Source organism: Erigeron canadensis, chromosome 5, assembly GCF_010389155.1.
Source record: "Erigeron canadensis isolate Cc75 chromosome 5, C_canadensis_v1, whole genome shotgun sequence".
Lineage (NCBI taxonomy): Eukaryota > Viridiplantae > Streptophyta > Magnoliopsida > Asterales > Asteraceae > Erigeron > Erigeron canadensis.
This window is the reverse complement of record NC_057765.1, coordinates 30,252,368-30,278,153: the sequence shown is the minus strand read 5'-3', so window position 1 is coordinate 30,278,153 and position 25,786 is coordinate 30,252,368. Positions and strand designations below refer to the sequence as shown.

Sequence of the window (25,786 nt, the reverse complement as noted above, 5' to 3'; positions counted from 1 at the left end):
GATATAATAACTTTTTTCGCTAACAGGAGATGAAAATACCCCCAATCGATAGTACGTGTTTTTTCAACAACAAATTATCATATATTCTCTTAGTTTTAAACTCAACGAATGTGTGAGAAAGATCTCATAACCTCCACAAAACACCCCACAACCTTTTATACTCACAAATGTGAAAAATAAGATTCAAATCTGAATTAAAAAGCATTCAAAGACCTTACAAATAATTAAGTTACCAACTCCGTCGACACGTTCAATCTATAGTAACGTTGAGTCGATTGCAATAAAGAAATTATAAATGCATAATAAATATAGTTGTCGATCATTTTTGGACCTCCATGTGTTTGTGGTGTTTTAGAGGCTGGAAAATTACGAGGCCCTTGCACAAGGCAGACATGCTTATAGGGCCTACGTTTAAATTGGGATATTCATATTGGACCTCCGAAAACAGATAAAAGATCATTTAATATGAAATGAAACTGGTAGATTCCAGGTCTCTATGTGAGGCCTAAGTTGTTTCTTTTATGGATGGATCCTCCTAATTAATCAACTTAATAATCCACCTAATCATAGGATCAAGCTATATGGAAAAAATCAAGAAGGATGATAAGGAAAGATAATTAGTGGATTACACATGTCAAAGTTTTACCCTATTAGGAGGATTATTAGGCTAAAATGTTAGGAGAATCAATCATTTTCCTTTCGTTAAACGATTACATTAATTTAGTGTATTTACATTAAGTCTTTAATCGTTTAATTAAAAACTATTCGGTCATTAATAAGTTTGTTCAAAGGTTTGTCACATCAAAAAAATATAAATATCCCCTTCCTAAACCCCCTAAATATCATATATAGCCAAATTACAAGTTTTCAATGCATGATATACAATGGTCATAAAACAATGTTTGGGTAAATATGATATTTTATGATTTAAGAGGGATATATATGAAATTAACTCAAAAGGGCAAAAGCACATTGGCTTCCACCCATGTGTTATGCGGTTTCAAATATTATGATTACGTTTTTTTATTATGATATGTCACTATATATGTTTGTTAAAAACTTTGAATGTGAATTAGATATTTATTTGATGGCAACCACAAAAAAAACAATATATTAGTTCGAAACCCAAAAGGATAGGGCAAGAAACAAGAAGTCTCAGTTGAAAACTCGCATGGATGAGACAAAAAGTTGAATAAAATTTTCAATATATTAATTAAGAAAGTGGTAGAGGGTGTGGCAATAAAAAAATCGAATCAAAGTTTTTAATACATTAGTTGGAAACTAATTGTGAACCAAATCTAGTAGGGCGAGAATTAGTGGGTACGCGATGATTTGGTCGAAATAGATGATTCGTCGGTGATTCTCTTACGCAGAACCACTTTACGCCCTAGAATTGCTTGTGTGTGTGATGTGGCGAGGATGATATAATTTGTGAAAGAGCCGGAAGTCTTCCTTTTATAGACAAAAGATAGTTTGGAGGAAAAGTCGGGCTTCTATAAGGTTCCATAAGTCTTCAGCCGATTAATAAGAGTTGTTACACCCCCTTGATTTATTCCTATGTTTATGATCTTTATCTTTTATGAAAATAAAACAGATAGATATGATAGAACTCCCATTTGTTAGGGATAAATATCTTGTCCCGTCTAAGCGTGAAAGGATTTCGTAAGCCACTTTTGTTGTGATGCAGCCTACTAGTTTGCTTGCGTTCATTTAGGTCTTCGTACCGTTGAAAGGTATATTATCAAAAAACTAAGAAAATATGGCTTTATATTTAAAAACAAGAAAATACTAAAAAAAAAAAAAAAAAAGAAATTAGACTTCCACATACATACATAGTACCTTATCATGTATAGTATACTTATCAGTAAGTACAGGATTGAGAATAAGGATTGATTATTCCTAAATATTTCGACAATAATGTAATTCAGTAATTGGGAGGTTTGTAACCGAGTTATCACAATGTTTAAACTAATAAAAATAAAAAACGATGGAATCCGATATGACAGGGCATGTTGCTTCTGAAGAAACTTAACCAAAAAAAAGATTTGTGTTGTAAAAAATAGTTTAAAAAGGCATACATTTCGAATCCATTCCAAAACAAGTTCAGATTGTACTTAAATTAAGACCAAAATCTTATATGTTGAAAACAATAATCAAAACTCAAATAAAGCACTAGATTTGGTCATGTGAGTACCACACTTTCCTCTGACAAATTTGTATCCTAATTAACTAGTTTCGTTAAGTATGAGTACCACCCTTTCTATTATACATTTTTCTTAATCAACTGGTTTGTTTGACTATTTATATAACAATTATGTCTATATGGGGTAACGTGACACCACAAACCGCTAATTTTACTTATTATCACACCATGAACTAATATTACTTGTTCATAGCCAAACAATTAAAATCACGTATGAATACAATTGATAAGCACAGATATATCACCAACAATTATAATAATAAATAAAAATAAATAAATCTATTAAGATCTTAATACAACTTTAAGTGAAATCAACTAAAATTAAAAATCTAGCAACCATAATAAATTGTTTCATTTTATGATTAACTACTCGTAACAAAACTAATAGATATGAAAACAATTATTATTAACATAAAACAATCCATATTAACATTGGATGACGGTATAGTCTTGAAATATTGCAACTAATAATTAAATGCAATAAAAGGTAAAGTAATCGAACAAGAATGGAGACTTGCGTGTTGCTGGGTTGCTACTGCTCGAAGCCTCGAATCCAACACCAAGCACCTCACAAAAGTGAGCTTGGCGGCTGACACCAACTTACGTTCAACCTCCTTTCGTCCAGAACACTTCTTTATATTTTAATTTTTATATTTTATTTTTGTATTGGTTTTGGTATGTGGGCTTTTCAATGGAGAGTCCAAAATAAAAATCTTGCAAGCCTTTTTAATTCCTTTTTTCTTTTTTACGTAAGCCCGTAAGATCTACAATCCTTGGTAAAAGCCTTGTAGCCAAAAGTCTACATAACTGTAAATTGTAACGAGATTTTAGACCCGTGTGCAACACTGGATACGGGGTTTACGATATTATCAATATTAAATTTTTATACATTTAAGTCATAAAAGCTTATAATTTTGAAAATATACGGTTCCAAGTGTTATACTTTTCAAGTTGTTGTACCATAATCACAGATTCGTCACTTTCATTATTAGCTGAGACATATTGATCAAATTGTTTGTCGTAGTCATTGCACAAGGCACATGCTATAATAATGTTTCTATCATAAAAAATTTTGAAAACAGTTTTACTCATAATGCATGTGATATTATTATGAAAGATAATAAAAAATCAAAATATAAACATATTTGTGATCTTGTATTTGAATTCTAGTTGATCATGTTGCGAGTCTATAACACGAATAGATTTATTTTTAATCACATGTTTTATGATAATTAGATAACAATTATGATTGTTTTCATATTTTTTGATAACAATTAGAATTCTTGATTTGAATGACAATTGAAACTTTAAACATTAATACACAAAGCTAATATATAAAAAAGGATACAATTATGTACTTTTTTTTATTGAGAGATTATGTTGAAATTTTTTTAATTAATTAAATGAATGTAAGTTTTTAAAAATTCTCTCAAGTTCATGGCTAAAAATAAATATAAATTTAATATTCAGGGGTAAAAAATGTAAATTATTAATAGAAAACAAAAAAGTGTACATTATTGAGACTTTTTCTACAAATTAATATAAATACGTACTAATATAATAATATATTTAGATAATGATTATTAGGATTTTAATTTATAGTTTATCTACATGATGACATAAGCAAGAGTCAATTTTATAAAATCGAACGATTTGATTGGTTAATAAGTTATTGGTTCAACTGTCTTATAGTATATATTAAAATAAGATTAAGATTAAGATAAGATTAAGATTAAGATAAGATTAAGATGTTAGATTCCGGCACAACATGTGAAAGTCTTGATCTTGGAGTTCTTTTTTCCTTCTTTCTTTTTACTTCACAAAAATCATTTTGTCAACGGGCTTCAAACTAGTATTATTTAATCCAATAAGTGAAAAATGAGTATATGGTTGTTTTATATTTAACTTAGAACGGTATTCGCGTAATGTGCCGGTGGTTGTGGCGACAACGGTATGGTGGTGGGGGTGACTGTTGGTGGTGTAGATAAATGATGTAAGGTAATTGATGTAAAAGGATAGACCTCTTTCAGTTACCATCTAAATGATATAAAAGGACTGTCGGTCTTTATATGGGATATGATGATTGAACCTTTGACCTTTGTTTTTAAAAATAAATATGTTAACCACTTAATAGTTAATACATGTTTTATGAAATTCAATTCAAATAGTGACATAGAAAGAAACAAACTCAGAAATAATTAATCGAGGTCCAAATCAGGCATGCGTCGACTTTTTGTAAAGTCATATTAGTCGGCTAATAATAAACACCTAAAAGTTTAAAGATTTCTTTGCTTTTGTTCTCTTGTTTTGGTTACTCGAGATCGATGACCAATTTTTTGTAACTAATTTGTAAAGAAACTTAGAATATTTTACTTTTGAAATTTACTAAAATTCAGATTTATACTTCACAATTTATATATTTAAATACATTAATATAATTTTTCCTTACAACATATTCAATATATCCTTTTACAATCTTGAGACCAGTTGCTTACACTACTCGTAGTTGTCGTCATCATTAGTCGCTACCACTACCACACTTTCGTTGTAGTTGTCGGGTACCTTCTAATTTTTGCAAATGCATATGTTACCAAATGAATTGAAGGTTGAATTTATGAACTCTTATAGTCTTAATTAATATGAATAAATCAGTTTGTCTCTGATTACTTGGTCAGCTTGATGATAATTATAATTAAGCCGGCTGACAGAAATTGCCCAGTAAGTTTAACTACCCAGTTTAACTTTTAGTCGCTTACTCTTATAGTCTTAATTTTGAACAAATCATGTTGTCTGATTACTTAAATATATTCTTAAATCCTTAAACAACGTCAAAATTTGAAAAATTCATGTGCAACTTATATATAAAGATAGAAATTTGATGCATATAATATATCATATCGAAAGGAACATATAGTAATTTGTGGGAAATTACTATGTGACGCATAACATTAGTGAAAGGGATTAGCGACAACAACTTACATATAAGAATTACAGTAAATTAAGTAATTACTCGTATTAATTACAAGATGCAAGATAATCATGTCGCGGATTTGCTAAACAAGTCAAGGGCATCATCAGTGCTTAACTTTGCAGATATCCGAAATTGTCTGTATTTCTCAAATTCAATGGGAACATAAAGACGTTTATGATCCGATTCAATGAATTCAGATGGTGCTTCAACTTTCTTATCTTTCGGACCCAAAACAAATAAAGCCATTGAGTATCGTGTTTTGGCTTCAAAACACCACACTCTATGTTTCGCACTGCAATATCTTCCGTTGCTCCATGCCTGCATTACATTTATCGGATATATATACATGTTTGTGTTATATAATACTTGATATAATATATTATATAAAAACCCTGAAATATTTATAGTTAAAAGCTGAACAAAAAAAAAAACAATAATCATAAAGTGAAACTAAGACATTCAAATTGGGTCAGAGTGAGTAATATATCTGTTACCTTGCCAATGTCCCCGATGTTGGCTACAAGTGTACCAGGAACAGGGTCAAGTGGAACAAAATCACCAGTGTTTTTATCCACGATTTGAAGGCCATTTACGTCGTAATCATCTAGTAAAACTGTTAAAAATGAAGGATCAGAGTGCATATGGATCCCGGGTTTTCCAATGCTTTCACTTGTGTAGTGATATTTATTCATTCTAAATTGGCAACACCATTGATCATCAAAAAGATCCCCAGATAAACCACTGCCTTCCTTCAACTTGTGGCCAAGAATTCCAGCAAGATCACGAATAGCTTTCGTATATTTGTTTATAACCTCCCTACAACAAGCAATCAAAATTCGTATTGTTATCCTAACTATGTACATTCATTTCTTTGAATTTTTTGAAAGATTATTGGTGACTTTTTGTAATGGGTTTGTAAAACAAGAAATTTGGCCGAAAACTTTGTAATACAGTAAACCTCACCAAGTTTACAACCGGGTAAACTTGGTGAGGTTTACTAGTATTCAAAATTCTAGTAGCTATAGATATAACGTCATCAAAGGTAGTATGTGGTCTATTAAGTTTAAGGTTGGACAAGTATGAACATGCGCTTCAGGGGTTAATTTGTGCTAGGAAAAAAAATTTCTTTCTAGTCCGAAAAACTAAAAGACATCCATATAGTTTATATGGCACGAGTATATATATACACTTACCTTTGGTAAGGGGAAATAGCAAGATGATCACAAAACTCATTAGTACTAGAACTAGAAATGTCATCAATACTAAAACTCTCAAAGAACGGGGTTATTGGGTTACGTGCGATGTAACCCTTGCCATACACAGAACTAGTCGTACGCGACTTGATCTCGGTAGGGAGATCAAAGAGTGAGGCAACCACTAGCTTCATCTCCGCCATGAGCTCGGTTGGGACACCATGGTTGACCATCCGAAAGCAACCCCATTCCTCGCACACCTTTACTATTTCTTTTGCCAATCCCTGTTGATCAATATTTTGTATATCTATCAATGGTACTCCCTCCCTACCCATTTCTTTTACTCACGAGATATATATGTTTAGAATAGATGGATTTCTTATATTTTGGGATGGAAGACTTTATATATATATATAGATGGAAAAGGTAAGTGGTTAGACAAAGATAAAGGGTTTTATCTTTATGTCTTGCCTTACAAGACTGGAGGTCTTTTTCTACTTAGATAGAACCAAACAACCTCTTTACACAGTTGTGATAAAGGTAAAACTGTTTACATCTTAACCTCCCTCATACAATGTCGAGATATTATGACCTAAAACCTATTAAAAACGACATTGGATATTTGGATGTTTACTTTATTTTATTAACTTTCATAGATGAAAAAAATATGTTTATGACAACGTTAACGTTACGCACACGCAGTAAGATTATAGCTTTTTTTATACAACGAAACACATATAATTTATGTTTGTGTCGTACGTAACCACTAGTTTTTAGATCTAGTCACGTGCCCACGTATTGATATACAGATCTAAAATTATATTTTCTAATGTTTAAGATCTAACCAACTGTCCATAAGAACATAATAACCAATCCGAAAGAGATTTTTAATAGTAAGCCAAATGATATTGTCATGATTAATCAATTGACAAACTAATTACGAATACAGCTGGCAATTTCCGACACGGACCTGTTAGCACGACACGACACTACCTGGTTTTTTCGTGTTTTGTGTTTTGCCTTGACGTGTTTCGTGTTTTAACAAGTCCGGACCTGTTAAGACACGATATGACACGATAAGACAAGTAGTATATATATGAACATGTTAAAGACACGTTAAAGACCTGTTAAAGACACGTTAAAGACATGTTAAAGACACGTTAAGGACACGTTAAGACACGATAAGATACGTTATCATGTCCCTTAACAGGTCCCTTATCGTGTAACTTTTAACAAGTCTCTTAACAGGTCTTTTAACAGGTCCCTTATCGTGTAACCTGTTAAAAATCGTGTTGTGTTCGTGTTTGGAAAAATTGACACGATTAGCTATCGTGTCGTGTTCGTGTTTAACCCTATCGTGTTCGTGTTTTATCATGTTCGTGTCTTAGCGTGTCGTGTCGGACACGATATGCCAGCTCTAATTACGAACAAACTAATTAAACATCATCACATAAATATATGAGAAATTCTAGGTTGATAACTTAATTACCAACAAAAATTTACAAGCATATTTTTCCATCCATCGAATTAAGCTATTTATACTTTTTTTTTAATTTTCTTATTTCTTTATTGATTGGTCTACATCATATGTTATAAATTTTTGTAACCGTTTATCTCTCTATATAACTAAGAGAGAAAATGTTTTTGATTATGTGGCAATAATTTTTGTTTGCCATTAGGATTTTAGCTTATGTGTCATTCTTTGGTTTTTTAGCACCTTTTTAATAAAATAGTCATCAATTAAATAACTAACTAAATATAAATATATTATCTATTTTTTAATTAATTAAGTTACCTTTAAATATAAATTAATTGCTACTATTTTTTTAAACACAAAAGCTTTATACTTTATTTTTGAAAAATTTGAGAGTTCCATCCAAATTAGTGTTACGACCTTTATGTAATATTAACTTAATACACAATCAGTTATATTCCATTTTATTCTATGTTGATCCTAATAATACATAAATCAACAACAAATATATATTTTTTATCTATATTTTTTACTTCAAAATATCAATATTAATTTCATCTTCTTCTTTAAACTATTTTTACTATATATTATAAAATCATAATTATTATTTAATCAATGTGTTATTTTATTGATAAAAACTATGGTTTGTTTAAGATAAAAAATATGGTCTTATAAGGAGCTTATGATACTACTTAGTATTAAAGTATTGATATAACTATACTTAATAAATACGTTTATATTTGAAAATATTATTGTTACGATATTGTAGTTTTATAATTTTAAATCTAAAAGATGCATTATTTAATTTTAATATATTTTTAACAACAACTATTTATCATGTAACACATAGGTTTAATCTAGTTTATAATATGTTTGTAGATACTGCATCATTCTTTTTTTTTCCTTCCAAAAATTAATTTGAACTCGTTTGAATTAGTAATAATTAAATATATATATTTAGTACGTGGTTGATGGTTAAAGATGGTCATATACTTTTGGAGGTTTTTACTCAAATTCAAGTCTTTTTCTCTATTCATGGAGGGTGGGATGAAGAGAGTATTTAGGGTATGTTTGGTACAAAAACTTGGAGTTGAGGCTGTAATTAAGGGTTTGGAGCTAGAGCTTGAGGTTGGGACTAGGGGCTGGGGCTTTTTTTTCAACTTTCTTCCTACGAGCTTTTTATTTTAAAGACCTTTTGGGGCTTTTAAGAGTTTTTTGAGGCTGGGACTTTTGATTTTTTATGTATTACCAAACAAGACTATAATTTTTAAATGAACTTATTTTTAAAAGCTAAGGGCTTTTAAACCCTTAAAAGCCCCTAAAATTTCCTAAAATCCCCTTGCCAAACAGATCCTTAATATATTTTCTAAATTAACTTATGCGTTGTTATCAACTCCAAAACATCTTTGTCACATGCTTTGTCATGGAATAATATTATACCTATTGAAAACAAACCGTCCTCGATCTATCAATAGTAATAAACCCAATAGAATGACCTAGCGTTTGTGTTAAAATATCACTGATTTATTATTATTGTATATTAAATATCAATAAATTAAAACAAAATTGTTTTGTCTTATCATATTGATGTTCTTTTCTGAACTCTCATTATACGCTAAGTTTACTACTCGTATATTTCTGATCACATAATTAAACTAGTTTATGTATCCTTTAGGTTTAAAATGTTTGAAGCTTAAAGAAACACCATACAATGAAAAATCTGATATAATCACTTTAATATACCATTTACTTGTCTCTATCTCCACTATAATATTACAAAGCATGTGAAGAAGGTTTTGAATTTTAACTTTTTTTTAAAGTATTTGTATATTTAAATATTCTACTAACTAATAAAAAATACAATTTTAAATATATTTATGTGGTAGGTAATTAAAAGTCGGTGATCGGCAAATCCGGCCTTTGGCTACATCGTTTATAATGCGTATAGTCACCGAATTTTCCAGTTTTATTTTTTCTTTTAATTGAAACCTAACGAACATTAGTGCGAGAAAGTCAGCGGTAATAAAAATTGCAACTGTATGGGTAAATGAACCAATAGTCCACTATGGCGAAACAAACGACCCAAATGGGTCTAAATATCTTAATGATAAAAACGAAACTGACAGGCAGTTTTAAAAAAAAAAAAAACAAAAACAAAAAATCTTTACAATATAATAAAATCTAGAAGGTAATACAGGGTGAGACGTAAAAAATAAAATGTAAAAAAACCCATAAAAGGTACTAAAATAACCATGCTTAAAATTTTGTCATATTAAATACATATATTTATTTTTTAAAACAATCTAAAAGACAAAGCAAATAAAACTATATTAAATATATATGTTTTTTTCAAAAAATATATAAGCAAGCTAGTAGACAGCTGCGCAGCTACCTGTTAGCCTGGTTAAAAAATAAATAAGCAGGCAGCTGCGCAGCTACTTGCTAGCCTGATTCACTATTCATGATTTTATTCCTCTTAATAGCGGTATATAATAGATAAATCAAATAAAAAAATAGAGTTAATTACAGAATTCGTCCTTGTCATAGACCTCTATTTACAGCTTTCGTCTCTAAGTGTAAAAAATTACAGTTTTAGCCCAAACAACTTTGCTCTGTCAACACTTTTGGTCTTAACCATAAACGTCCGTTCAAAGGAGGTCACGTGTCTGGCACGTGATGGGTAATCTCGAAATTTAACTTCGAGTTATTTATAGAAATCATCCCTGTTGTGAACCATCAATTTCAGATTTGGTCCCTAACTTTTAATAATTAACTTTAAGCCAAATTAGTTAATCTAAATCTAAAATCCAAAATCTTATCAACATATACTAAACTAAATCTTATATACAAACTTCTAGAAATAATAAATCACACAAATTTTTAATAAATTATAGTTATCGTATTTGGAGGGGAATGAGGAGTTACCGGGTTTGGAGTCACCGGAGATGACGGTGGTTGTGAGTCACCGAAATATGTCGTAGGTTCCATAGTAACCCCATCACTCACTTGAATCCGATTTCAAAGTTATTAGGAGACGCATGCTTCAATTTATTTCATGCTTTCCTAATTTCCTCACGTGCACATGTATTTATAGTAGCATTCACATAGTCACATCTCAATCCCTTTTCATTTGTCATGGCTCACGAGCAGTTTATGTGATTTATTAAAAGTTTGTATATAAGATTTAATTTAATATATGTTGATAAGATTTTGGATTTTTAGATTTAATTTAACTAATTTGGTTTAAAATTAATTATTTAAAAGCTAGGGACTAAAGCTGAAAGTGGTGATTCACGATAGGGTTGATTTCTATATATAACTCAAAAGCCAAATTACGAGATTACCCATCACGTGCCAGACACGTGACCTCCTTTTAACGGACGTTTATGGTCAGAACCAAAAGTATTGACAGAGCAAATTTTTTTGGACTAAAACTGTAACTTATTAAACTTAGTGACGAAAGCTGTAAGTAGAGATCCATGTCATGGACAATTTTTGTAATTAACTCTAGAAAATATGTTTAAGAGTAAATTACAACTTCCGCCCATGTGGTTTGCTCCAAATTTCACAATTCACCTTTGGATTTCGAGAATACATTTTTCATCCCCAAGATTAGGACTCTGTTAAAAACTTTGGTCCACAAATCAAACACACGTTAAACAAATGGTCCCTTGAGTACTTGACCTATACATTGTACACTATGAGTATAATGGTCATCTCATTGTTCATCAAGCAAAAGCGTAATTAATTCCTGAAAGGTTTTTTTTTTAGTTAAAAATCAGTAAAATCATCAATTTCTATCATCATCTTAATTAGAAATGATTTTTTAAAGCAACTCCATATTTAATATCTACATAATACTGAACATACCTCACATCTTTTTCCTTTTCAATTTTTCTTCTAATTCAAAACCATGATCTACATTATCAACTTGTTTTTTTCAACCATCAATCTTTAGTTTTTTCATCTTAATCTCTTTTTTATTTCTAAATCAATTTTTCTATAGCTATATCAATACTCAAACACAAATCTAAAAACCAGTCTCTCTATATAATGATGGTGTTAGTCGGTTTTTGATATCCTAAAAAACAAGAATGGAAGTCCAAACCTCAAATGATGGTGGCAGTCATGTGACCATATTTTAACGCTCGTTTAAGTCGTGGCTTAAAGTTGTTAACGGAGTTCCAAACCCGAGAATGAAAGACGTAATTTCATGAACACAAAAATGAAACATGAAAATTGGGAAAACCACATAGACTAAAATTGTAATTTACTTTAAATGAAAGTATGAAACAAGCATCGTCAAGTTAACTCTATTTTAAAGTATGTTCAAAAAAACTCTGTTTTAAAGTACCCATATTTCTATTTGGGGCGCCGTTGCCGCCCGTAATTTCCATTCCGTCTATCAACCGGTTGCTGTTCACTTCAACAGGTTTTCTCATCACTTTTATATATTTTTCATTTATTGTGTTCGTTTAATTATAATAATAGTCTGATATACGAAATAATAGCAATAATCACTCACTTCATTTGGCCTGAATAATTAGTAAGTTCTATCATATGTCCAATGGAGAGTTACCATCAAGTTTTGTGTAGCTTGAAATTATTATTACAGCTATATGTTTTGTTGGTAGAGTATGTATATTAGGGATGAGCAAATAAACTGTTGACCCGCACCCGACCCAAAACCGACCCGAACCGACCCGCCCGAAGCCCCAACGGGCCGGGTCACGGGTCACGTTTTTGTTGCATTCGCGGGTCACGGGTCACGCGGGTTGAGCCGGGTGAAGGCAAAAACCGAAAAAAAGTAAAGGAAACCCGTGAACCGCCCGCGACCTGCCCAAACCCGACCCGACCCATACCTTCACAGGCCGGGTCACGGTTCCATTTTTCATGCATTCACGGGTTGCGGGTCGGGCCGGTTTTTCGCGGGTCGGGTCAGGTCATTTGCACATCCCTAATGTATATATTAGTTTTTATTATATATACAGGGTAGAGATCTAGAAAGAAGGTTCTTAAGGAAATAAGGGAGAGAGGTTCGTTTTTTTTTTTTTTAGCTTGTTTTTTTAACTTTTATTATTTCTTTCACTTTTCTTATTCTTTTTTTAGTTAAGTCAATCCATAAAAAAATTTAAAAAATAAATAAAAATAAAAAATTTCTAACCCGAGTTAGTGAGTTATACATGTAAGGATACGGTACGGGCTTCGCCCTTAAGGATATTCATATGGGGTAGCTGGTAGGAGTGATAGGTCATAGGGGGTGATCGGTGATGGGGTGATCTACCTAACGGGCTTCGCCCTTAGCTATTATGGCTCCGCCATAAGCCGAAAGGCTTCGCCTATAGCTTACGGGCTAAGCCCTTGAAAAAAAAAATATTTTTAAAACTTTTTTAAATTTTTTATATAAAATAAGTTAATTAAAGAGAGAATGAAAAAAGTGAAAAAAAGGAAAAAAGTTTTTAAAACAAATTTAAAAAAATCAAAAATGAACCTTCTCACCCTTCTCTTCTTAAGGTACCTTCTCATTTGATCTCTATCCTATATATATATATATATATAGAGAGAGAGAGAGTTTCCTTATTTTGATAACCATTTTTTTTGTAAAAACTATGAGAACTCTTCAATTAAATATGTGTTCATATGTTTTTTTTTTCATTCACATGTGAAATGATATAAAAATGTATGTTGTAGAAGAAACTTTTTTTCAAAACCTTATATATAGCCCTTTGTGAACTTGTGAATGACTTTGTTCACATGTTACAAACGACTATATATAAGGTATTGAAAAAAAATTCTGCAACATATATTTTTATAACATTTCACATGTAAATAAATAAAAAAACATATGATCCAATATGAAATCTAAGAGTTCTCATTGTTCATAAAAAAAAATAGGTTCTCAATTATACACTCAATGAGTCTTTAAATAGTCCGATGATTACTTATTGAGGTTTTGACCTAGGAAACAGGACACCCAACCATTAGGCTGCATTAATTTGGGTAACTTTCCTTTTGTTTCATTGTTTTTTTGGGTAATATGATGCTACCAGTCATTTGATGACTCTGGTCATTTTTTCAGTGATAGATAAATTATAAATATTATGTTACCCAAATTGCGGATACGTGCTTATCTGTTACCTAAAAATGCAATTTCACCCGTATGAGGCGAAAATGCAGTTTGATACAAGTTACCTTAGATAAAAAAGGTTCTGACTTGTTAATTTATTTTATTGTGGAAAAGAATATGGCTATTTGTATTTTCTTATATCGTTTTAAAATGACATTGACATGTTTTTTGTAGAATAATGTTATTTGTCTAACACATTGGAGACTATTTCAATACTCTTAGTGACATTCATGAATACATAATGCAGATATTTGACCATTCAGGACAAATTTTCTGAAGACTCGTCTGTTGTAATTTATACAAGTAGCTTGTTTTTTAATCAAAGAATGTTGTACAACATGTGGAGTGTGTGTTCATTATAAAGCAATGTGGTTTTACATTCATGGTAAGATATCTTTTAACTATACTAAAAGTTACGTACTTGCTAGACTCCGAGCGCACTTGAGCTTATCTGCTTAACATCATTTCAGGTAAAGATCAAAACCTGCAAAAAACAAAATGATTTCTCGTTCGGTGATTAATTGCAGTACCAAGCTTCTTAAATGCAATTCAGCCTTGATTCAACTACCATGGTGTCAGTATCATTCGGTTGCTTCACTTGAATCATGTAGTAAGCGAGATCTTCTTGATTTAAGTAATCATAAAGACTGGTTAAGCCCGACTGAAGTCATCAAGATTTTTGAAACCCTTCATGATCCCAATATAACTCTAAATGTTTTTGAGCAACTATCCAAGCGAAAAGATTATAAACCCAATGAAGCTCTTTACACATCTGTGATAAACAGTCTTTCAAAAGCCAAAAACTTTGATGGCATTCAAGAATTGATGAAAAGAATCAAACTTGAAAAAAGGTGTAGGCTTTCTGATGAGTTTTTCTACAACGTCATTAGAATTTATGGGTTAAGTGCTGGGAGGATAAACCGAGTAATCGAAACCCTTTTGGATATGCCCAGTTATAGTTGTTGGCCAACCCCGAAGACATTTAACTTTGTGTTAAATTTGCTTGTGAACACTAAGAATTTTGATGTGATTCATAAGGTGTATATGAGTGCTGGGAGATTAGGGGTTGAGATTGATGCTTGTTGTTTGAATATCATGATTAAAGGTTTGTGTAAAAATGGAGACATTGATGCTGCACTTCAAGTGTTTGATGAATTTCCAAGGCAGGGTTGTAAGCGTAATGTGAGGACCTTTTCGGCTTTGATGCATGGGTTGTGTGAAGCTAGTCGGGTTGATGAAGCAGTTTTATTGTTGGGTAAGATGGAAAGTGAGGGGATAGAGCCTGATACGATATTGATAAACATACTGATTTCGGGTTTAAGGAAGAAGGGTCGAGTTGAAGAGAGTGTTGAGCTTTTTAACAAAATGTTGCTTAAAGGGTGTGAACCTATTCCTAGCACCTACCAAGAGGTTTTGTATGCTTTGATCGATGACAAAAATTATGTTGAGGCCCTGAATCTAATGCGAAAGATGTCATCCAAGAAGATGGTTCCAAGTTTTGAGTCATATAAGTCAATGATCCATGGCCTTTGTAAAGCAAAGCTGGTGGAGGACGTTGATTTTGTTTTGAAGCATATGATAGAATATGGGTTTGTACCAAAGTTATCAATGTGGAGGCAAATCGTTCAGTGCGTACTCTCTAAGAAAACCACCATTGACATTGCTTAAGAATCTACTTCAAAGTGAGCATCAAATATTAACCAGAGTTTGTTGGATTGACAACAGGTTACTGAGGGAGTCTGCCACATTTAGTGGCGAAATCAAAAGATACTTGAGCTTAGTGTCCATAGTAACTGTTTATTCTCCATGTTAGGATTTATGTTAAGCTTTTTTTTGCTTCAAATTCCTACAGACTCACATTTCTACTGCCAAGTATTTTGGAAGGGCCTCAAATGATCAGGCTTGATTTCTCAGTGTGGCTGAGGCTTCTCTGAAGTAGTTAATTTTAGGTCGCAACATATATCAATCATGGTGGTTATGGTAGCACTGCTGGGATTTCTATGGATTTTGAATGTGGTACTCTTAATTGAAAGAATCCAATCATGGTAGTAATACATTGTGGTTTGGCTTCATTGTTGAACCAGCAGGAGTATGGATCAGTATTATTTTACACGACTCTGTGATAGGCTTAGAAAGAACATGAAATGTTTGCCGTTTGGGCTTTTAATCACCAATGTGTGTGTCTTCTGTATCATGGCAGCCTTGGCAACAATGAGGCAGGATGTGATGGAAGAAGATTTTGATATTGTGGCAAATGGCACATGGTTTGATTTATGTCAATCATTGTATGGGCATGTTTCAACCTTCAATGGTGAAATTGGAGCCATGATAGAGAGCAAGCAATATTGCCAAGCCTTTGTTAACGTCGTCACAACTGATGTACCCGGTTCCTGTGTCGACTTAAGGCTGGTCATAGACTCCCAGTTAGGTGATTAGTCTTTATAATGCGAGTGAATGGACTATGCGCCTATTCAATGCATAACACCTCCAAAGTTCTCGAGTCTTCTACCTTTAGGTTTGAACTTGAGTCAAGGCCAATCTAGTTACTCAGCTGAGGTTGTGAGTCGATGACGTGATCCGATGCAGGTCTACAACATGAGGGCTGGTAAGTGAACCATGGAACTAGTCAATGTTGTGTATCTAAATGTGTAATGAGGTGTGAGTGTGATTAGGTGTATCTATCTGCTAAGAAACTGAAGCACCTCAAAAAATGTTGCTGTTACATATTACATATGCCCTCAAAAAATGTTGCTGTCACATATTACATATATACTTGTGCCTGTACTAGACATATATTTTCTTAAGAGCTAATAGTTTTTGAAGGTATCGAACTTTCCTCAAATCCTTAAGCCTAACATAGTGTATTGTGACTATATGTTTATTTTTTTAGTTTTATATAGTCCGATGTTTTGACATTTTCATACGGTGGGTTTCTATAGGCAAACTCTTATTTGTATGATTTTGTTTCAAAACAAAATAACTTTTGGGTTGTTTAAGTTCAGGTTTCAATTAATTGAACTTCATGATTCTGTCACATCTATAACAAGTCACCAGCTATCAACTCTTACATCTAAAATAAACAATGATTCCAGTCAGGTTATTAAGAGGTTGCCAAATTGCAGGAGGTCACACATGAATATCATAGCTGGAACTTAATGGTAGTCTCTTTTATTACATTACATATTACATCATTGGGACAATGCTAGAAAATTTGAAGTTTGGAAGAAATTCTAATCTACATAAGTACATATTGCTTCTAAGTTCTTGATTCGCGTTTTCTCTGTAGTACCCAAAATATGAAAGTAACCGATAGTTGAAAGTACTCCGAGGTATTATACAGAACAGCTACAAGTAGTGATAGACCAGGTACGTTACAATTCAGGAAGGATATATTATTGCACATGAGTTGTTGATTAGCAGAAATATTCAGCAGCTTGCCTAAACACGCCGACTTGGGTCGGCATACCATAAACAATTTCCCCTACTTGTGACATCTCAATTCCGGTTTAGGTTTTTGCCTGCCGCCCAGAATCTCTCATAACTTCATAAGCGTTGTCCCTTCTTTATACTTGCTAACGTCACAAGGGGTTGTCTCTAAGATTCGACTCTGAAGAGTTGACGTCTACTACAGTTTCAAGTTCAACATAAGTCTTTCAATTACATCAAATTATTAACATATAAATGTCCAAATTATCAATCAGCAATGGTTTTGTATAAGTAGAAGGACCCAAAAACTATATCAGTGTTCCATAAGTATTTGCCTATTACTAACATGTCAAAATGGATAGACCATCTTAAAGAAACTTCAGTGTACAATATTATTTGCTTATCACATACATTTTAATATTATTGTATTTGTTCATAAATTACGGGTCATATATAAAATTAAGGCATAGCCATTTATTCAACAAAATTGTGTGATTTGTCATATGATGTTAAACTATACATATTTTTATTCTCATCTTCTTTCATAATTTTGCCAGCTACATATTATAATCTTGTATAACTAATAAGTGCCCATTGTTGACCTCTAAAATTAGCTGGTTCGCTTCTTTTGCAAAAAGGTGGAAATTTATATACCATGATGTGTTAATCCACTGTTGATTTATGTTTTAAGATCGAGTAAAAAAAAGAAGCAAAAAAAAACAAAAAAAACCACTAGACCAAACATCCCCTAAGAATATGTGATTAGTTTAAAATTAATTTTTGATACTTGACATACGATGCCTATTTTCTATTTTAATTCTAACTTTTTGATTTGACATATATCTTGAGGTCCTTTCGACAATGGATAGTTGGTTGTTTAAATTAAATTTTGTTATCATGATTTGAGCAAATACGTCAAATGAAAATTTCACTAACTTTCTCCAAACAATTGGGATTAATAAAGTATAAATTTATATTCGGCAAGATTCTAAACTTAGTGTTTCACTATTTGAACCATAATTAATTTAGGGAAATACTAAATACAGCCCTATGTATGTAACGTGCATAAAAAAATTTGTACCTTTCATATTAAAAGCTCATCCCCTTATTTTTATGGTAAATGTACAAACAATTTATGCACCCTAAACACAGCCCTAATGACTGTATTTAGCAAACCCCATTAATTTATACTTATAGATACACATATACGAGATTTTGGACCCGTGTCTAACACTGGACACGGAGTTTATGATATTATCAATATTAGATTTTCATACATTTAAGTCATAAAAGCTTATAATCTTTTGCAAGTTGTAGAACCATAATCACAGGTTCGTCACTTTCATTATTAGCTAAGACATATTGATGAAATTGTTTGTCGTAGTCATTCCACAAGGCACACGCTATTATAATTTATCTATCATAGAATTTTTTTAAACCAATTTTATTCATAACGTATATTTTATTATGAAAGATAATTAAAAATTAAAATATAAACATACTTGTGATCCTGTAGTTGACATTCAAGTATATGTATTTGATCATGATGCGGGTCTATAACACGAATAGGTTTATTTCCAAATCATCTGTTCTAGGATAATTAGATAACAATTATGATTGTTTTCATATTCTTTGATAACAACTAAGACTCTAGATTTGAGTAACAATTGTAACTTTAAGCATTAATACACAAAGCTAATATATAAAAAAGGATAAAATTATGTACCTTTTTTTATTGAGATTATGTTAAAAAATGAAATTAAATGATTGTAAATTTTTATAAAATTTTCTCAAGTTGATGGCTAAAAATAAATGTAAATTAAGTATTCAGGGCTAAAAAGTGTAATTTATTAATGGAAAACAAAAAAGTGTAAATTAATGAGACTTTTTCTATAAGTTAATATAAATACTAATATAATAATATATTTGGATAATGATTATTAAGATTTTTAATTTATAGTTTATCCACATGATGACATAAGCGATAGTCAATTTGATAAAATCGAACGATTTGATTGGTTAATAAGTCATTAGTTCAACTGTCTTATAATATATATTAAGATTAAGATTGTTTGTTAGAGCATTCACAGTCGTAGGCACTCATCCTCCAAGGACTAGTCCCTGTCAGCACCACATCAGCCCAGGGACTAACCAAGGACTAATCCCCCAAAACACCCACAACCCAAGGACTAGTCTAGGACCCACTATTTATTTATTTTTAAACAACTAAAAATACAATATATATATATATATATATAAACTTAGAAAAATCATTCAATTAATTAAAAAAACATACTTCATTCATAAAATTTAAACAAAATATATAAAAAACTTAGAAAAAAAATTACAACACACATTAAACTAGAAAATTAAAACGAAATTGTTCGGTACATAATAAAAATTAAAACCACATATTAAACCAACTAAAAAACCATCTAAACACCGCGAGGACCTCGGACCAACGGTGAATACTCCGCCATGAGCTTCTTCTTCACGTCCTTGATGAACATCTTCTGCTCTTCGTCCAACTCGGTCGTTCCCATGAAAGAAAGTGCCGAATACATTGTCCTTTTTGTTTCTTCCTCGGTCGTATCCAAGCTAGTGACTCCTTCTGGGACTACATAATCTCCTGTCGGGTGCTACAATGCTTCTCTAGTCGTGTTGCGATGTCTGATGCTGATGAGCGAGCTGAACCTGCATCGGAAGAGGCGGAAGTGCGGGGAGTCTTTGATTTAGATGGACGCGCATACGGGTCGGGCCCGAAGAGTTCATTTTCGGTTCCAAGGTCGACGGGTTCATAGGCAGGAACATCATCTTCACTTTCAAGATCCACAACTCCCGGTCTTCGGTTTTTCATGTTACGACCCAAAACATCCACGGCGGAAGGCGTTGGAATCAACAATCATACATGTTAAACGGGGCTCCAACTTCGTCTTTGTAGGCTTGTCACGCCTCTTCCATCACTTGGGCGTCGTTTTCTCCACTAATTCGGTTATCATTGTACTTGGCATAAATGGCATTGAACTTGGCAACTTGGGCTCGAATCTTCCTCCATTTCGACGTCATTTGATTCTTCCTTCTTTGAAATTCCACTAGTGCATTGTAGTTCTCCATCACTGTGTCCCAAAAAATATCACCCTTTCTATCGGTCCCAAAGTCTGGATCTTCAGACGCATCGAGCCAACACTCGGTCAAAATCTTCATCTCCAACTCGGTCCAAGCTTTCTTCGTCTCGGGTGGGTCGACTGCATCTCCTTTTTTGCGACTCGCCATGCGTTTAACTTTCCTTTTTGGGATGGATGACTCTGGTATATCAACTGGTGGTGGCTATGGTGCGACTGGTGGTGGCTGTGGTGGTGGTTGGACCACGACTTGTGGTGGAGGTTGGGTTGAGGGTTGTTGTTGTTGGGATAACCATTGTTGATAGTGTAGCCATTGTTGGTATTGATAATCATTTGGTGATGGTATGTAGGGTGGATACTGTGGTGTGGATGGTGAGTTGTGAGATACTTGGGATGGAGCGGAGGAGTTAATGGGCGAGAAGTTAAGCGCCGCGTTGTAGAAGTCGTCACCCCGTTGGTTGCTAAAGTTTCTAGACATTTTGTATGGTAGAAATGGGTGTTGTTTTGGAGAAATGGGTGTTGTTTTGTATATGTATAGAAATTAATGGTCGGCTATATGGAGTATATGTATATATATAGTGATAGTTGGAGAAGAAGGCTTGTGCATATTCATGTTTCCTAGTACATGCATGGTCAAATATGACCATTGGCAATAACGTTCGTTTTTTTTTAAATGGAGCATCCAATTAAAAAAAAAAGCCAAAACCGTTCGTGTTAGCTTTTGTAATAATTAGTGCTAGTTTTGTATTTCCTATTTGTATTGTCCATGTATTTAATTAAGTGTGGTTGGAGGGTTGTTTTGATAATTAATTAAGGGCTTGTATTGAAATTAGCAAGGGTGCTAAGTGTAATTGTTAGGTCTATATAAACCCTCCACCACTCCACATTATGTAACCTTTTTGCACAATATTAATCATAGTTATAATATCTACATTTCCTCCAATACCTACTTTCCTTTATTTCATCTAAAGGTTCACTACACATTTAACATACATTACACTTGGTATTAGAGCAAAATCACAACTTGTGAAAGATCCATGGATTGATTTTGTTCATTTTGTGTGCTATTTTGTGTTTTTATACCAAAACCGAAAGCTTTGTTCTTTTTCCTCTAAACATGTTAAAGTAATCGAATTTCTTGCATTAATCAACTCCTTACCTTCCTAAAACATCACCCATAAAGTTTCAAATCCTAACTCAAATCACAATGTCTTGAAATCGAAAAACAAACATTTTGTTCTGAATACCGGGTTTCATACCGGTTTACAGGTTTCTTGATTCGTAGGTCTAATACCGGGTTTCCTCAGTGTGTTTCATTGTTTTAATACCGGGTTTCATACCGGAATTCGTACCGTTTTTTCGTCGAAATTTTCATTTTTCTTTTACTTTCAATACCTGATTTACACCAAAACCGGTATTAGTTTACCATTTCCTAAATTTAATAACTCTTCATAATTTTCGATTTTATCTTCGAAAACCGGTTTTTCTACTTCCATTGTAGAAAACCGGTATTAGTTCATAATTTCTAGTTTTGGCTATTATAATACCTGGTTTACCCCAAAACCGGTATTTGTTCTCCTTTTCTCCAATTTTCTAACCCGTTATAATTTTCAAGGTTTTCAACGAAAACCGGTATTAATGAATACTTAACTAATTACCGGTATTTGTAAAGGATTGCTGTGTGGTTGTGTTTGAATGCTTTAATACCTGGTTTCCACCAAAACCGGTATTTGTTCCTCTATTGAACATTTATTAAGCCGAAATTCTGCTCTTCCCTTTAGTTGAAAACCGGTTTTTGTTCTTCCAAAACGAAAACCGGTATTAGTACATCTATTTTGAAAAACCGATTTCTTTTGAGATTTATTGTGTGGTGGTTGTTGAAATACCTGGTTTACACCAAAACCGGTATTTGTACTTTAGTTCACTACTTTTGTGAAAACGTTACTCTGCTCAACTTCTGTCTTCAAAACCGGTTTTTGTACTACCTATGACTACATTGGACTCTTTAATCATCGGTTCTGAGACTCGCCCACCGGTATTGTACCGTGACTGCTATCCACAATGGAGAAATCGTTTTATGAACTGGGTCTCTAAACAACCTCTCGGAGCCCAAGTGAAGGAATCATACAAAAATGGGCCAGTTGAACACACTAATCCAGTTACGAAGGAACCTCTACCGCCTGAAAGCTGGAGCGCTTCTCAGAAAAACCGCTCTCAAGCCGATGATTTTGCTGTTTCCTATCTCTACCATGCTCTTCCAAATGAAATCTATCGAAATGTTGACTCCTATGTCACTGGTAAGGAAATATGGGATGAACTTGAAAAACAATTTCAAGGTTCTGAGGTCTCCACTGCCATTCGTCTGTCATTTGTTCTTGACTTGTATGAAACCTTCAAGCACGAGAAAGGTGAATCTCTTGAAAGTACGTATGACCGTTTTTGTAATGTCATCAATGATCTGAGAAAGGAAAAAGTCAAGAAAACACAAATGGAACTAAATATCAAGTTCATCAGAAGCCTAGAAGATGTTTGGCAAACTTTTGGAACTCACATCAACACCCAATCAGATTTTCACAAACTAGACATCCATAGTTTGTATGAGAAGTTGAAATTGAATGCAAGGGAAGTTATGAAGAAACAACAATCCAAGGCTCCTGAAAACTCCAGCACAGACCCACTTGCTTTACTTGCTGAGAAAAAGTCTTATCGATCCTCCAACATTACAATTGAAGAAATGAATTCTGATGATGAACTATTTGTTGAAAGTGATCCAGAAATGGATGATACAGAGAAACAAATGTCTCATGACTTGGCCTACTTTACTCAATCCTTCAAACGTAAGTACTTCAAGCGTTGACCGACAAACAATCAACTCCGCACTTCATCCGTGTCTTCATATGCCAGAAGTTCCAATGCTCCAAAGTTTGACTCCAATGACAACTCTGCTCCCACTAACAAGAAGGTTGAGAATCCTAGAAAGTTTGAAAAGAAGGTTACTAAGCCAAAGCCTGAGTCAAAGAAATGTTATAACTGCGGTGCTCCTGGTCATTTTGCCATACACTGCCCAAAGCCCACTCTGAAGAACAAAGAATATTATCAAAACAAGTTGATGCTTGTCAAACAACAAGAATGTGGCATGGCTCTCCTTGCAGAGAATGAACAGTGGCTCCATCTGACTGATGAAGAAACCGAAGAATTGAAGGCAAATGTCTGCTTCATGACTAAGATAAAGAAGTCCAAAGCTCTTGATGAAGGATCTGCCAGCTCGGAGACAGAGGATGACGAGGTAAAATCTAATCTTCATTCTGATATTCCTCCATTTGAAATCACTCGTCTACTGTCTGAATGTGATAAAACTGTTGCTCATAACAACTCTTTAACACTAGACATGTCTCTGTTAAATGAAGCTTTGATTGAAAAAGACAACCTTTTAAAGGATTTTCAACTTAAACATGAAAAACTTCAAATGGATTTCAATGTTCTTCAGAAAACTAAAGCTTCAGTTTCTTTCACTCCTTCATCTGAATTGTTTCTTGAAAAACAGAACCTTGAATTAAAAGTCCATGAGCTAACTAAGACTGTTAAAGAAGCACAAATTGCCAAATCTAATGAGTCATTCCGTGTTGATGCCTTGTCTGAGGATCTTGTTACCTTGCAACAAAGACTTCTCAAAACCAAACCTACACTCAAAGAGTTTGAAGATAAAATCTCTGACTTAAATTATGCTTGTCGCATCAAAGATTCTTTAAACCAAAAGCTTGAAAGTAAAATCGATGAATTAAAAGAACAAATCAAATTTTACCAAGTCAAGGTTTACAAGCTTGATCGTTCTAACAAGAAAATTTTCCTACATAAACCTCGAGATTTTGATTCTAACTTTGCTCAAGGGTTGGGTTTCGAGAAACCCAATAACTTACTCACTGGCAAAACTGAAGTCCCATCACTGTACGATGCTGATCTTATGCGATATGGTCTAACCATTCAATATGTTCGACCAAGTTATGGTGACTTTGAGACTGACGAGCACCTATCCAAAGGTTGTAGAATTAACTTGAATTATGATCAAATCAATGACTCTTTCAATCTTTTCAATCTTCCACTTTATCCTAAAAACAAAACAAATTCTATCACCATTGAGGAAATTGATGAAAAGTCTGAGGATAACAAGCTTGCTATCATTTCAAGTAATCAAACACCCAAGGTAGATATTCTTGCTCCTAAACCAGCTCCACCAAGACCTTATATCCCTCAAGATGTTTTAGAAAACCAAGTGGCCGACTTGAAACAAACCATTTTGGAACACCAACGTGTGATACATGTTCTGGTGTCTCAAGGCCATTGTAACTCAAGAATGCATGATAAACCTGCTACCTCTTCTGATAGTTCTTCTGATTGTATTGATCCTGATTGTCTCGTCTGTGATGTGCTAAAAAATTCTTCTACATTCTCTTCTACAATCAAATCTATTTGTGAATTAGTTGATGTTACTTTAGCTACTGATAGTGACTCTGACCCTTTGACTGATGTGGATAGTCCCATAAAGTCCCGCAGTATTTCCATCCAAACTGACCATGATAATGAATTCGATGAACCAAAAAGTGAGAACAATGACCCATTACCTGATGTTTATAGTACTATTGAGACCCGTAGCATTGCCATCCAAACTGACAATGACAATGACTTTGATGACTTCAACAGTGAGACCCTTGACCCATTGGTTGAGTTTGAGTCTGAGAAGAGTGTCAACCAAAATGTTTCATATGATCATTTCTTTCCAAATATTGATGAACCAGTGAAGTTTTTTGAAGAAACTCAAGCTTATTTAAGTGAACTTGATACTTTAACAAAGAAATTTGAAAATGAAAGAGATAAACGGTTGACCTTGCTTTTAGATTTCAACAAACTTAAAATGGAAATGGAGTATAAAAACATCATACTTCAAGCTTTTGTTGACAATAACTGTGAAAAAGCTTCCAATTTGCTCAAATCATGTAATTTTCCAATAAAGCAAAATGTTGAAACTAAACCAATGTCTTCAAATCCCTCAAACTCAACCAAAGCTTCTCCTTCCCTTTATATCCCAAAAATCTCCACTAATGACAATTTTTGTCCTTCTACTTCTGCTGCCCCTACGGTTAACTTGGAATCAAAATCGAGGCCTAAATATGTCAAAATGGATTTCTCGACCCTACCAAATCTGAATAACTTTCTTGAAGAAGATCTTGTTTTCGATCCTGCTTTCGAAAAACATTTTGAACAAACAAAAGAAA

The 25,786-nt window shown here is 33.1% G+C and overlaps 2 protein-coding genes across 2 annotated transcripts; one reads left to right on the top strand and one right to left on the bottom strand.

Moving 5' to 3' along the window:
- Positions 1–5,065: 5,065 nt before the first annotated feature.
- LOC122601944 (2-oxoglutarate-dependent dioxygenase DAO-like) lies at positions 5,066–6,731 on the bottom strand. Its single transcript, XM_043774672.1, has 3 exons — positions 6,368–6,731; positions 5,669–5,990; positions 5,066–5,492 (listed from the first exon to the last, which is right to left on the bottom strand). Exons 1-3 carry the CDS (start codon positions 6,700–6,702, stop codon positions 5,241–5,243), a joined length of 909 nt encoding a protein of 302 aa, XP_043630607.1. The 5' UTR covers positions 6,703–6,731; the 3' UTR covers positions 5,066–5,240.
- A 7,588-nt stretch (positions 6,732–14,319) lies between these two features.
- LOC122602050 (pentatricopeptide repeat-containing protein At3g14580, mitochondrial) lies at positions 14,320–16,883 on the top strand. The gene is made up of 2 exons (XM_043774783.1): positions 14,320–14,353; positions 14,439–16,883. The coding sequence occupies exon 2, from the start codon at positions 14,467–14,469 to the stop codon at positions 15,634–15,636; it is 1,170 nt and encodes a 389-aa protein (XP_043630718.1). The 5' UTR covers positions 14,320–14,353; positions 14,439–14,466; the 3' UTR covers positions 15,637–16,883.
- The last annotated feature ends 8,903 nt before the right edge of the window (positions 16,884–25,786 follow it).

Coding starts and splice junctions, on each gene's coding strand:
- LOC122601944 (XM_043774672.1), bottom strand. CDS start 6,702: ATGGGTAGGGAGGGAGTACCATTGATAGATATACAAAATATTGATCAA. Junction 5,991..6,367: donor GCTATTTCCCCTTACCAAAG/GTAAGTGTATAT, acceptor TGCTTGTTGTAG/GGAGGTTATAAACAAATATA. Junction 5,493..5,668: donor ACATCGGGGACATTGGCAAG/GTAACAGATATA, acceptor AATGTAATGCAG/GCATGGAGCAACGGAAGATA.
- LOC122602050 (XM_043774783.1), top strand. CDS start 14,467: ATGATTTCTCGTTCGGTGATTAATTGCAGTACCAAGCTTCTTAAATGC.